Source organism: Alternaria metachromatica (genome assembly GCF_023757995.1).
Source record: "Alternaria metachromatica strain BMP 0045 chromosome Unknown scaffold_4, whole genome shotgun sequence".
NCBI lineage: Eukaryota > Fungi > Ascomycota > Dothideomycetes > Pleosporales > Pleosporaceae > Alternaria > Alternaria metachromatica.
In genome coordinates, this window is record NW_026055495.1 from 169,843 (window position 1) to 183,809 (window position 13,967).

At 52.4% G+C, this 13,967-nt stretch overlaps 3 protein-coding genes across 3 annotated transcripts; all 3 read right to left on the reverse strand.

Moving 5' to 3' along the window:
• Window positions 1–3,210: 3,210 nt before the first annotated feature.
• Window positions 3,211–4,109, reverse strand: J4E83_002430 (uncharacterized protein; the record flags this gene model as incomplete). Its single annotated transcript, XM_049329377.1, has 2 exons — window positions 3,211–3,746; window positions 3,806–4,109. The coding sequence occupies 2 exons, from the start codon at window positions 4,107–4,109 to the stop codon at window positions 3,211–3,213; spliced, it is 840 nt and encodes a 279-aa protein (XP_049191056.1).
• A 3,988-nt stretch (window positions 4,110–8,097) lies between these two features.
• Window positions 8,098–10,022, reverse strand: J4E83_002431 (uncharacterized protein; the record flags this gene model as incomplete). The annotated part of the gene is made up of 2 exons (XM_049329378.1): window positions 8,098–9,470; window positions 9,518–10,022. The coding sequence occupies 2 exons, from the start codon at window positions 10,020–10,022 to the stop codon at window positions 8,098–8,100; spliced, it is 1,878 nt and encodes a 625-aa protein (XP_049191057.1).
• An 802-nt stretch (window positions 10,023–10,824) lies between these two features.
• Window positions 10,825–13,594, reverse strand: J4E83_002432 (uncharacterized protein; the record flags this gene model as incomplete). The annotated part of the gene is made up of 2 exons (XM_049329379.1): window positions 10,825–12,414; window positions 12,761–13,594. The coding sequence occupies 2 exons, from the start codon at window positions 13,592–13,594 to the stop codon at window positions 10,825–10,827; spliced, it is 2,424 nt and encodes an 807-aa protein (XP_049191058.1).
• Between the last annotated feature and the right edge of the window lie 373 nt (window positions 13,595–13,967).

Genomic DNA, 13,967 nt, shown 5'->3' on the forward strand with positions numbered 1-13,967 from the left:
CTGGAGGGCACCCGAGCACGTAGCCAGCACCTGTTCCCTCACCGCCATGTTCCGCACTCTCGAGCACGCACACTACACGATACGATGCGGGTGCTCGGAACCATCCTATCTCCGTCCCCAAGCTCGCAAAAAGGGGACAATGTAGACGACAGCGCGCCGCGAACCCCACATCCAAGCTCTGGGGGCGCAGTCCTCCTAACCCGTCTTCAGCACCTCACCCGCTCGCCCTTGCGCACTTGACCCGTCAACACCAAATCTGCTCGCAGCACGAGTCGTCGTATCTGACTCCCCAGGCGAATACGTAGCAGCCCGCCCGAACGCCCTGACTTGCTGGCGGAATTTCGGCTTCGGCGCCTCGTATCAAGCGGTCCATCGCGTCTATTTTCCCCGATGCTATTACGGGGCCGGTGGAGCAAACCAATACTCGCGCACAGAGAAAATATTCGCACAGTCGACAAATTCCATCTTTAGCATCCGTGGAGTCGTGAAACACCATTTGCCCGGTAGCTCCAGCATCTTTACGAGCTGCGCCCGACTAATGCTATCGATTGCGCTAGCTTTGTGCGAAGCAGCCACCGCCCGCCGCACTCCCAGGAACCCGTTGCTACGAGTCTGCAGACATTGTCGTCATGGCCGTAGCTTGCATCTCCGATCCTTGATGATGGAATCTTTCCTCAACACTGTCCGTGGAGGGCCACGTACAGGCAATCAAGAAACTTCGGAGTCTGGGCCTAGGTCCAAAGGCTCCACTCGCATCCTCTTTTCGCACTCAGCACCATGCACCCTTTTTGCTTCTTGCTGCATGATCGAGACACTTTCACAAGTCCGAGGGATTGGCTCACGGACGCTGACAGATGTCATGGCTCACCGATGGTCGCTACCGGCCTTCTCCCACGGCCGGCAAGCCACGACCAGAGACCATTTCTTCAAATCATCAACGCCGGAATCTTCTGAAACACAAGGGTGTAAACTACCTCTACACAATTCTTCTAGTGTATGAACACCCGTTTGGTTCGAGAGCGTCATCCTGTGGCGTAGGGTCCTCCCGAAGATTCTAGCTGTTCTCGATCTCTTTAGCTCGCCAGAGGACGACCGCGTCTAGATCCTCCACCACCGTCACACGGACTCCTGTGAGGGTTTTCATGACTATGGCAGCTGGTGCTGTACCTGCATACTCAACACTATGGGCGCGGATTCCAAATGCTTCGGGATGCAGTTGTGAGGAGCGCTCAGACTGCACCTAGATCCAGCTACGGCAAGCCATGCAGTCACTCATCTGGACTATATGACAGGCCGATGGACTATGTCCTGCGCCTAGAACATAGGCGAAGTATGACTGAGAGCCGATCGGATCTCCTTGAGACGACAGTCATCATGTACACTGATCACGCAATGTTGATGACCCGCCAGCTCGCGCAGTTCTCGACACTTTCACAACCTCATTCCGCATATTTGTGAACACGATACACACATATATTTGCATCACTTACTGTACAGCAACCAATGGTATGATCAAGTCTTCGCCAAAACGGTAAGCCACACATGCCTGAGTTCGTTTCCTGCGCTCGTCATAGCACCTATAGCGACTCTATCACGATACACGTTTCCCTCCCGCCAACGGGCCGAAGTCCGCAAAAAGCAAGAACATACCACGTTCTTCTCGCTGGGAGATGTATCGGTATAATCTACACCATTACATCTGCAGGAGGTACATTGACTTTTGGAAGTAGTGTTTGTCAATACATTTGTTGAACATGATGTTTAGTCCCAAGTAGTAGTTTCGTTTCGTCACTACCAAGGTCTTTAGTCACGATTACCGTCTTTAATGTTTACATGTCAGCTAGCACAAGCATACACATATCCACTCCACCTCCTCAAGCTCCAGCTTCAGCTCCAGCTCCAGCTCAACGACGTATTTCCTTCTTTCTCAGAGTCGGTTGGCCCCGCATCGTTTCCACAGTACACCACCATCCAAAACGCCAGATAAAACGTACGACATAACAACGGCTATACCGGCAGTCAGGCGGTGATATTTTATTTTTCCGCTCAAGGCTGACAACACATACATACATACATTCATGCCAAGTCGCAGGTAACGTGATGGTGTCATACAATGACATAGCAGCAGCATACGGGCATGTAGGAGTGGACGGTGTACACAGTGTATACACTTAGCGAGATACGGTGAAGCCATGAACCCAGGAGACCGCAGAATCCGCAACGCGGATGCATGGCGTCTACAATGTATGCTGCCGCTGCCGGGAGACCCGAAATGGATGACCGTTGCAACCAACCATGAATGTGTCGATATCGGCAGTTGACATCACCTCGATTGGTAGGCCTACTTGTCCGCTTTGAATCCCCTGGCACATAAAACCACAGTTAGCTATTACCATGACGTTGCGTTCTAAATGGATAGTACTTCCAATTTTAATTCCATCATCACGTTCCAAAGCATCTACACCTACTTAGTTTCTCGTCCCTGTTCACTGATATAACAATTAGTAACTTTGAACCTTCATCCCATGACACATCGAAAGCGTCACCGGGTATTCGTGACTTTTTCTTGTACCGTACTGGAAAAGAGCAAAGCTTCTAGACTAACTCTATAGTCGCTTGGGAAGGTCTAGTTGGAAAACCAATTGGAGTGGAGAAGCTGTTGACATAAACGTATGACCACGGCATCGAGCAAAGGTGCCAAAGCATCGTGATGAGAAGGGACAACAACAACGCATCAATCTCATGACATCTAACATGCTTCATGACCCAGCAAAGTCAACGCAACACATAGCAAAGGCGCATCCATAACAAACACCAATAACGATAACGAACATTGATTTGTACTGCAATAGCGAACATGATAACCGACCAAAAACACCACGCTTCTCCATGAATACAAGGAGTAGTCAACCCTTCCTACCACTCAATCCACCACGATCACCTAATCTTCCAACTCATACTACTATCCTACCCTCCTACCATTCACTCCAGACTGAACTAGCCTCGCACATTTGGGATATCGTTAAACGACCAGATTCCACCTGACGCACTTTTCTTTCCTTTCATCGTCCACAAGCGACGCAAACATGTCTATTGTCTTCTTCGTCATGACTGCCGTACCGTCGTCAAGATTCGCACCATGATCCTCCAACACGTGTATTGTCGTGCGCTATTGGAGGCAGGCACATCGTTGCAAACAGAGCGAAACGCTTACTGGGCCTTCTTGGGGGCAGCGCCGGGCTGACCACCAACGTACCTGCGGATGTCGGTGGCATCAGCAGCCTGGCGAACAATGTTCTTAAAGGTTCCCCAGCCCTGCTTGGCAGCGGGAGGAGTGCTCTGGTTGGCAAGCTGAGCGTCAATGCGGGCAGTGAGCTGGTTGATAGCCTCCTGGACGAAGCTGCTCTGCGCAACGCGAGCGCGGAAGAAGACGGTGTAGACAGCGAGGAGGATCCAGGAGCCCTTCTGGAAGAGCATAGCAGAGCCAAGGACGCGGAACCACAGGAAGATCTCGAGCAGGGCGACAAGAGTCATGGAGCCATCGTAGTACTCCTTGACGAACTTGCCAATAGCCTCGGAGGCAGCGGAGCCTTGCGGCTTGGCGCCGGCCGCAGCCGCAGGTGGGGGCTGGATGGTGGGCAGAAGGTTGGAGCGCACGTAGGTAGCGACGTGGAAGACGGAGTATACGGAGAAGGGGAGTATGGCAAGGGGGATCTGGCGGGAGAAGAGCCACACAAGGCCCATGACTACCAGGCGGTTAGCACGTGCTGCGCGGAGACGAGGCGACAGCTCGCAGAAGACTTACTCAAGTATTGGACGTTCTCATCGGTAGCGAGAGCGACGACACCACCCTGCTTGCCTGCCCTCATGCGGGCGCGGTAGGCCTTGTAGACGACAATGCCGTATGTGACGCATGCCGACAGGAAGGCGGTGCGGTAGGAGAAAGACGCCCATCGCGAGTAGTAGTTGAAGGTGATGTACGACAAGCTGTATCGCAGGGTAGCGAGCAGCAGCGTAACGTGTCCGGCGAACCAAGCAAACTGCAGAGTCTGGGCGAGGGCAGCAAGGCGCTGGCCCAGAGGCATAGAGGCGGGCGGTGGAGGGGCCATTGTGTGTAATTTGGGTACTGTCGTGTGGGCTACGTAATGGGTAGCTTGGGACGTCAGTAAAGGTCGGAGAGATAATGGCAGCTCCCAATGTAGAGAGAGATAAATGACAGCAATGATCTGCTGCCCGTGGAAGGAAGTGGAGGTGCAATGTGTCCACAGCGGTGGCTGGGTGCTGCAACTGCTGGAACTGCCCAGCGTTCGGGCCCGCTCGTGGTGTTCGCCGTGCCTGATAGGCGGGGTCGACTTACCGATGCAGATATCGGGTCCGGGACCTCAGTGACGGTGCTCAGTGCTTGCGGAGAGTAAAGACGCAGGGGAGTGAGAGCAGAGCAATGGTGGTTGTGTGTTCCTAGAGAGGGAGGAATGCGGGCGGCAGTAAACCAGAATTCGGGCGTTTGGGGGGTGACGACATGGCAAGCTGCAATTCTGGGTAGCAGGATGCAGGCCATCTGACCATGGCCGCGCCGAGACATGGCATGCCAAGCCCGCTAGCGAATCGATTCTGAATCAATTCTAAATCCTTCCTTAATTAATCCTACTTCTAACTTTTTAGATATTAATTATTTTAAAAAACTTTATACTATAAAAATATAGCTATTATTTAGCTTTAAAATTTTATAATACAAAGTTTTTAAAAATATTTAAAATCTAAAAAGTTAGACTTAGAATTAGTTAAGAATTAATTCTAAGAAGTATTCTTAGGTGGCATGACGCTAGCATGCCACCTAAGAAAAATCGCCTAATTAGGCTAGACCATGCCATGTCTTGGCATGCCCTTGGTCAGATGGACTGTACGCACTTCTGGGTAGGCACAAGCCCCACTGCACCTCTAGCGCAAACATAACCCTGACGATCTCTCAGCCGCCAGCAAGGCCTCCAGCTGCCGGCCTCTTCACACGCTCGCAAGTGTCTGGCCAGCAAGCACGATGTCGTCACTCTTGTTTCTTCGCAAAGTTTCGTTTGTTTGTTGGGAAACATCACTAGCAGTGCCGCGTTTCGCTTTTAGCCCACAAATGAAATTGCCTTATGATAGTCTGTAGAATACATGAAAAGAACCTGTCCGACACTCCTCGCTCCGAACTACATCTGCCGAATACTAAATAAGAGAAAATGCCGAAGTGAAGCAAGGGAATCAGAAAGGAGCGCAAAGACGTTGGTATCAATCAACAATCCGGACGACGGCACCAACAGGTAACACTGCTGTGCTTCGTCCCCAATGTTCCATCGTGGTGTATTATCCCTTTTACCGATAGCACCCAGTGGTATCGTCGGCCGCATTATATTAAACAAGGTCTGGTAAGAGGGTGTAGAGAACTGAGAAGAGGTAGCTGAGAGGCGCGTGTCGTCCGGAGCGGGAGGGGAAGGACGAGGGTGGCGCCGGGGTGTCGACTTAGCGGAGGGAGAAACCCTTTCTCTTGCCCTTCTCTTCGATCGGCCTGCCAGACTCGATGCGGGCCTTCTTCTCCTCGAGCTCTTGTCGTTGTCGGTCTAGCTGGTCCTTCATCTCCTTGTGACGGGCGTACAGCTCTTCTTCGCTCTGGCGCAGCTTGCTCTCCTTCTCCTGCACCTTTTGCTGGAACACCATCTTCATTTCCATCTCCATCTTCTGGAGCTTGGCCTCGTGCAACGAGCGCTCCTCCTCTTGCTTGACGGCAGGGTTGACCTCCTTGAACACGCTTGAGTCCTGTTGGATACCCATCTGAGCAAGCTTCTCGGAGCGGTAGTTCTCGTACAGAGCGTTGTTAGTGTTCTCCTTGAGCTCCTCCATGTGGGTGCGGATCAGCATCTGGCGCAGCTTGACAAAGTCGCAGTGCTCCTCGTTGTCGACCTCGACGACACCCCAGGGCAGCGCACGCCCGCGGACCTTGCGGCCGTCAACAGTCGTGACCTCGGTGTTGGAACCGACAACGGCGAAGGGAACCTTGGCCATGATCTCCTGGTTCTCCGCAATGGTCTCCTCGTCGTCAAGCTCATACCGTGGGCCCTCGAAGATCTGGATCTTGTGGTAGGCGATATCTGCAAGAATCTGTAATCATTAGCCGTGTCCAAACATGTAGATGGAGCGACGTACCCTCTTCTTGTAGTTATCAATTTCATCGTCAGTAACGGTGTCGGCCTTGGCAATGACGGGAATCAGGTTGACCTTGGTGTGGAGCTTCTTCATCACCTCAATGTCGATGGGCTTCAGGGAGTGGCCAGTGGGCTGGATGAAGTAAACAACGGCGTGGATGCGGTTGTCGACAATGTTCATGCGGTTGACCTTGTTCTCAGCATCCAAGTAGGCGTCGAAGCGCTGCTCAATGTTCTTGACAATGGGGTCCCAGGACTCATCGTTGTTGATGAAGTCGCCAAAGCCGGGTGTGTCGACTACTGTTAACCTCAGGCGGACACCGTTCTCCTCGATATCGGCGCTAATCGACTGGATCGATACGGTCTTGGAGATGTCGAGACTGGGGGGCTTGCGCTCCTTGGGCGGGTACAGCGAAGTGTTGAAGAGCGTGTTTACAAGGGTCGACTTTCCGAGTCCAGACTCGCCTGAAATGACACGTTAGCTCGGATGGACAACTCGTGGGCGGGGGTACACGTACCGACAACCATAACGTTGAAGTTGAATCCCTTGCGCACACTCTTGCGGTGCCACTGGTTGGGCAGGTTCGCAAAACCAACGTAGCCTGTGAGCTTCCTGCGCACGATGTTCATGTCGTTTGCCATGGCAGCTGCGGCCTTGGGGTTCTTCGCCGTGATGGTGTGCACCGCTGGAGAGGAGCCGTTAGACATCGACATCGTTTGATCCATGCCGTATCCGCTGGACGACGCTGGGGGCGATGGAGACGCACGGGTGGGCGGCGCGGGAGAGGTAGCACCGTTGGATTCTACAGCAGTATGTTAGCCAGGGGCCAGGGGAGAGAAATCACGGCCGTCGAGCGCGGCAGCAGCGACCAATGCCAAACAGGTTTGACCCTGCTTGGCGTTGCCCAAGAGCCACCGCGTGTGTGCCTGAGGTGCCAATGATGCCGTAGCGGAGGTGTAGTTGTTGATGTCGCGAGACGGGGGTCGGGGAGAGCTCCTTACCCATGGTGTAAATAGTGTAGTAGAAACGGACGATGGGTCGTCAAGTGAGAGACTTCTGCAGATGAGGAAGCGATGTCAGCGGAGGTTCTCAATGCGTGCTGGTGTTGGCTGCGTGGCTGCTAAACAAATGTAACAACGCGACCAAGCCCAGATCGGGAGAAATAAAGTGAGACAGGCGTGAGGGAAGGGCGGCGTACCAGTCAGCGGTAGTTATGCTCTCGAGTGAGTGATGCACTCAAAGCAATGAATTGAAGGTGGTGCAGATGGCTGCGAAGGAAAATGGCGTGGTTGTCCGGAGGCTGCGACGTTGGAAAGGGAAGTCGTGGTGCCGTCCGTCGCTGGGTGGAGGAAAGGGGTCCGCACAGGGATGGGCGCGATTGGAGCAACGCCGAACCTTGGAAGCAATGGGCACTAGACCAAAAATCCCCGCGTCACCACTAGCAGCAAGCCGGCGTCGAATGCCGCTGGAAATAACACACGACAAGTGGGAGCAGCGCGGGTGAGGGAGAGTGTAGGAGGGATGCAGTTGACACCTTTCACGTTGTTGGAGATTTTGTGCTCTTGTGCACTGCTGCAAGAGGCAGTCGCGAACCGTGCTTCCCAAAGAGGTAGCGTCACGTGTGGGTAATTAGAAGGCACGAGCAACGCGTTGACTAGACATTAAGCGGTCGTTGCTTCCTCACGACTATCTGCCTCGACCCTGACACCGCTGTCGCACCCCAAGGCTGCCGCTCACGCTGCTGCAGCGTGGCACCACAGGACGCGGGATGTGAGACTCGACACCTATCCAATTACATCGCGTCCATCCCGACCATCGGCATACCCATATCCAGTTCATCGTCTTATCTATGCAAATCAAAGGGTATTTTGCGCATGTTCCAAGCAAACAACTCCGATCCAACGCCGCAGCACCTCGCTATGCAAAGCTCGCCAATGCCCTGTTCAACTCGGTCTTGTCGTACTTGACGTACTTGCCCTTCCCCTTGTCGATCTCCCGGTAGCGGTCGTAGAACCGGTTGTACAGCGGCTCGATGATGTTCTGTACTTCCTTGGAAAGCTGGTTCCGCACTTCGGGCTCCATTGCGTACGCCTTGTGTCGTGTAACGAGATCGTCAAAGCTTGTGTTGAAGTTCTTGAACTTCTCCTTGATTGCATCCTTGTCCTTCGAGCTGAGAGACTTTACGATAGCTGCTGAATCTGCACCGCCTGACGTTGGGCGTTCCTTACTACGGTTCGTGTACTGCACATCCAACAGGTACCCTGATGGTTCACGCCACGCTTCAAGATACATGGCCGTGCCTTGCTTACGCCAGTCTGCCAGCTTCTTGGAGTAGCTGTCCATGAGCGGTGCGAGTTCTGAAGAGCGAATGATGCGTGTGATGATAGCGATATTGTTGGCCATGAAGACGCCTTGTAGGTTCTTGCCCTTCAGTAGTGTCTTTGCCTTGCCAATCAGGTTCTGCAGAAGTGTGTCGACAGTATCCGCCGCATATGACCCAAACAGCTTCACGCCGTCGGGGCCAACATCCAAAGTCGTAGATGAGTTGTTAGCCGATCCAGAGTTCCAACCGCCCTCTCCCAAAGATGCCAATATTGAAGCGAGAGGTTCGAGGTAGTTGGTCATCTCTTGCAAGCGTCGCATCGTCTGCGTTGTAATGTCCACCGGACCGCCGTCGATAGGAAGCGCAATGAGACCTTGTGTTTTTGACCGTGTATCTTCGAGCATCTTGCTCAGAGACGTTTTCGACGTCTCCCGAACTGGCTTCACACTGTCGTAGATCTGATCCTTCAGGGCGCCAGTCTGCTTCTGCAGCCGCATCGACAGAGTCCGGACCAACCCGCAAATCTCGTATCCCAGAAAGCAGTCCGTCAGCAGGTTCTTCTGGATATGCCCGTTCAGCTCACGTAGAGTCTTGCTAAAGTCCTGCAGCGGGACCTGGCACGTTGACTCGTAGACATCGGCCCATTCCTCTCTGTCAAAGACGTAGTTCAGGTTGTCGAACTCCGCTACGAAGAGACCCTCTATCGCTTGGACGTATGTACCGATACCATTAGTACCCTTCTTGTACAGCGCATCTGCCTGCACCTTCCTGGCTGTGCTGATGGTCGCCTGCATGAGACTCCTCAGTGCGCTCTCTAGGTATTCGCCCCGGACGTCTGCGTATATTCTTCGTGTGGGGGTCTGCGAAAGATCGATCTGCGATAACTGGGCGAAGGACTTGGAGATGTGCGAGTTGATGCTGCGCAGGCTCTGGAGCTTATCTTGGGGCATGCGAGGGAACGGGTTTTCTATGCAGTGTCAGTATCTCCCTAGTCGTAGCACATGAGTGACATACGCTTTGCGACATATTCCAAGGCCTGGACCTTTTCTCGCGCGCTATCCTGCAGTATGCCGCGGAACACATCCTCCAATTGCTTGTTGCCCAACTTCAAGAGCCCGCTAAGCTCTGCGATGGCCTGTTCGTTGGAGCGAAGGTTGGTGCGCTTGAGGTCTGCGAGACTCATGTTGGTGCGGTCGAGCGAAGCAATGTAGCCGTCCAGGTCTCCTCGTCCAGGTCCAGCGCGGATAATCCTCTCTTCCTTTGCACTTTCTTCGCGCGGGGCTCGGAGACGGTCGATTGCGTCTATTATACGGTCGACGTTGTTGTTTGCTATCTGTAGCTTTTGTGTGTTGCCGTAGATTGGGCCGATTGCTTCCTGGACTGCCTTTCCGCTCGCATCGAGCCTATTGACAGAGCCTTGGATCTTTTTTGTGAGCGTCTTCATTTTCTCCATGTTGGCAAAGAGCACTTCGACCTCCGCGCTCTCCTCCAGGAGCGCGGCTTTCCGAGGGGCGACCATGGCGACTGCTGGATAGATGCGCAACTGCCTCGAGGGCTACGTGTACGCGCGTACGGCGGCGAGGACGACCTCGATTATATCAAACGGGCGGGTAATAATGAAGCGAACATGAAGTACAGCATATGTTTGTACAAACGAAAGAATAGCCAATTGGGGAATACGAGATGCGCCCCGTAGGATGATGTGGGAGGGGATGCTTGCGGAGAGCTGTCGCGGAGGCAACGCTAAGACGGCCAGGGTCCAGCGTAGATCATCTCGACACCTTTCACTTTGCGATAAGCCGCGCAGTCGATTTACTCATCGTGAGTTCACGTAATACATGCTTCTTACACGCAGAAGTGCACGGCAGTCAATTTATCTGCGGGCCTTGATACCCCAGAATGACGTTTTTCACAGCGGGTACATGCGCTAATCAGCCTCGCCTGCTACCGGAAACCCGCTGTCTGCGTATCACATATGTTTCGGCGACGCGTATGCGCCTTGCATTCAAGTACCACTGTGGCGTATGTGAGCACAGACGGATGTTGTACAAGGGTATACAATTGAGTACTAAGTGAGTAGACTAGATACGCAGAAGCTATGGTGTTTTTATCCCGTACACGTGAAATGCTCGCCGGGGCATCGATGGTACTTGGAAGGATAAAGATGAAGTAATGATGGTCGCTTGCCGATCTGATGAACTTCTCGAGTCATGAAAACGCGGGAAAAGACAAAATCGAAGGAGTAATAGTGAAAGCAGGAAATGAAACCATGTGACGCATACGCATGCAATCCGCAAGTCAAGACAGAACGCAGTTAACTATCACTGTCCAGGGCGACCGCCACCAAACCACTCGCGGAACTGAGTCCAACCTTCATTCTGCGAGATCGGTACGGAAGGGACCAGCGGATCGAGAGTAGATGGTGCGATCGGTACCTCATCTTCCGTCTCCTCGCGCTTGATCTTCTTCTCAGTATGCTCCTCTTCTCCGCCGACAAATCGACTCTGAACATTTTCCAGGCTGATGTCGAAGTCATTGAGCAGCTTCCTCAGCTCGCCACGAGCATGCTTGTGCTCTTCGGTCACATACGAGGAGTTCATGAGAAGCTGCTCAGCAGTATTTGAAAATCCCTCAACAAGCTCAACAGCGCTGGTGACAAAGGCATCGCAATCGGTCTTCCATGCGTCTCTCTGCTGGGTCTGAAGCTTTTCTTCGATGTTCTTGAGAAGCGGACGCAACGCCTCACCAGGTGGACCATAGCCGTAGTTTCCATAGGTTGGGTTGCCGATGATCGAGTTCTGTAGCGCTTGTCGCTGCCTGTTGTAGATTCCTGGGCCAGCGCCAACCATGTTTCGATCGGAGGCTAGGTCGTAGGAGGCCTTCATTGCAGTTGCTATTGGACAGTAGATGTCGATCTCTGTGGTGAATCGCAGATGAGTTTCTCCAAGCGAGACGCGAAGACTAGCGAGCAACATGTCATATGCCGCCTGGACGCGTCGTTCTACTAGGGCCAACTCTTCAGTAGCTCTGAGCTTCAGAGCTGGATGCGCGGATGACTGCGTGATGGCCGATCGAGTGTCCAGCAACAGTTTTTGAAGCCCCCTATCCAAACTCATAGCGAATTCCACGGTGCTGGCGTCCAAGTTGTTATACCAATTGTCCAGAAACCTTTTCATGGTACCAAGGAGCTCGTAGTTCATGTTATAGCCCTTGTATTTGCCGGAGACTGGTTTGCCGTTTTCCGCGAGCATCTTCGCAAAGCCCGGGTAGTAGATCAAGGGATGAACCCACGAGTTCTGCACCAGCTGCTGTATGCCACTAATGATACTCTGTTCCTCGTTTTGAGACCAAGGCTTTCCTACGAGAGACTGCAGAGGACTGTCAACGAGATTCTTCAGATTGTTCCGAAGTGGTTGGATCTGAGCCTTCAAGTCGCGTCGCATCTTAGCATAACTCTTGTCTTCTATGTGCTTCTCCAACGGTCGTTCAGCTTGTCTTCGGAATGATGGTAGCTTTTCATGAACATGTTCGTAGAAATTCTGGTAGTTGGTGGTCGCCGACAAGGTAGCGAGGAAGTGTCTCAACGCGTAGATACCGGCCGTAGTATCGTCAAGAATTGGAGTGTCCCTCTGAATACGACTTCTCGATGAGGTGTAGGCGAGTGCAGATACCGAGAAAACCTTGATTCCCTTAGGCTGCATTTGTCTCTGCACATTTGCTGTCTCATACTTTATGTAAGCAATCGTGGCCTCTCTCAGTAACTCGTCTAGCATGTCGGAAATGACGTCATCATCGGCATCCCCTTCTTCGTAGAGACTATCAATGGTCTCTAATCGTGTGTTAAGAGCCGGGAATGGGTGTTCGTTGATCTGTCGAATTTGTGTGCCCATGTTGTCTTCGTTGATGAGTTCCTGAAAGACATGTCAGTTGGGTATTTCAGTAGAGAAAAGGCTTCAGCTGACATCGCACTTGTTCATGACTAATATAGTCTTGTTCGCTCCTTTGAGGTGAACCGATCGATCAATGTATTCATCATGCAGGACACTGGTCTGCAGTCGAGAACATGGCGCAACCACCATCTCGAAGTCAGCCTTCCAGCGGAAGTTGTTGATGACGCCTTCACGCAACTGACTCATATCGCCATAACCTATTCTCGTTAGCTTAACGTCGTCCCAAAATAGCCGTTGACTTGCCTGGCAAGTCGAAGAGACGTAAACCATGCCGGAATAGTATGTGACCAGTCGCAATGGTTACAACCTTCACGAATGGCCACAGCTCCTTGATCTTGCTTGTTTTCCTCCCAAGCCTGGTGTCAGGGATGTCCTTGAAATGTGCGGTCCGAGTTTCAAGGTCCACCTCGCTCATCTCTGTGGCAAGTTGGGCGAATCGATCATTGGCTCGTTTGCAACAATCGTTCAAGAAGTTCCCCTCTTTGATGTTCGTGTGATAGAGTTCCCTCTCGAGCTCGACACCTGCCTGCTTATCTTTCTGCACATTGAAGATGATCTCGAAGAATTCTTTGGCAGTAGTGATTGCACGCGACATCGTCTTGGATAACTTTTTACGTGGCGTTTGAGTAGCATTGTTGTCGTCAGGATCGTTTTCGTCTTCGCCTCGGAGGGGCTGGCGATTATCCTCAACGCCAGGGTAGACCTCGACCCAGTGATTCATCTGTTCCTTGATGGAATCTCGGATCTCCTCTTTGGTGAAGAACACAACTAGAAGATCGCTCAGAGTGGTGTGGTCGGTAGCTCCGGGCTTATACTCAAGTACCGTTGCATAAGCGGTGCATGCTTTTGACGAACCTGATCGGTCCAAAAGGCCTCGATCGAGTAGTGCGTTGACGAGGGAGCTCTTGCCGATGCCTTGTTCGCCAAGTACTGCCACACTGTAATGCCTGATGTCAGGTAGTTTTCTTGCGATTTTTGCTGCATCGATCAAATCCTGGAAGCGTTGGTCGATAGACGAGTACTTTTGCATCGCGCTCGTGAGCTTGTCGCAAAGTTGTTTAACCAAGACCTTAACTTCCTCTTGTTTCAAGGCATACCAACGGTTGTTGGCAAGTTCTTCGTCAATCGTCGCATTGTGCATGGCGGTAAGGTCCCGTTTCTGGGAAGGTGTTTGGCTCCGACCAGGCGGTCTTGTCGATGCTCGGAATGCCATCGTATCTTGGAGACTATTGTACGATTTGGATCAGGGAGAACTTGCCCAATCGAGCCGAAAGAGTAGTGGTTGTATCAATGATTCAAGAGAAAGTATGGTCGATGAGAGAGGATTGTAGAGGAGACGAAGAAGAAGGCTTGATTTGAGAGAGCATAAGTAGCGTCCTGAGGGATGAGATACAGCCCAAGCTCAGGATGAGAGGTGAGAGAAGGGACATGCACCGACTCATGATGCCCTTTACTTACCATGTTCGATATGCTCTGAGGTACGTACAGGTGAGTGAGGGGATTGGGAATTCTCC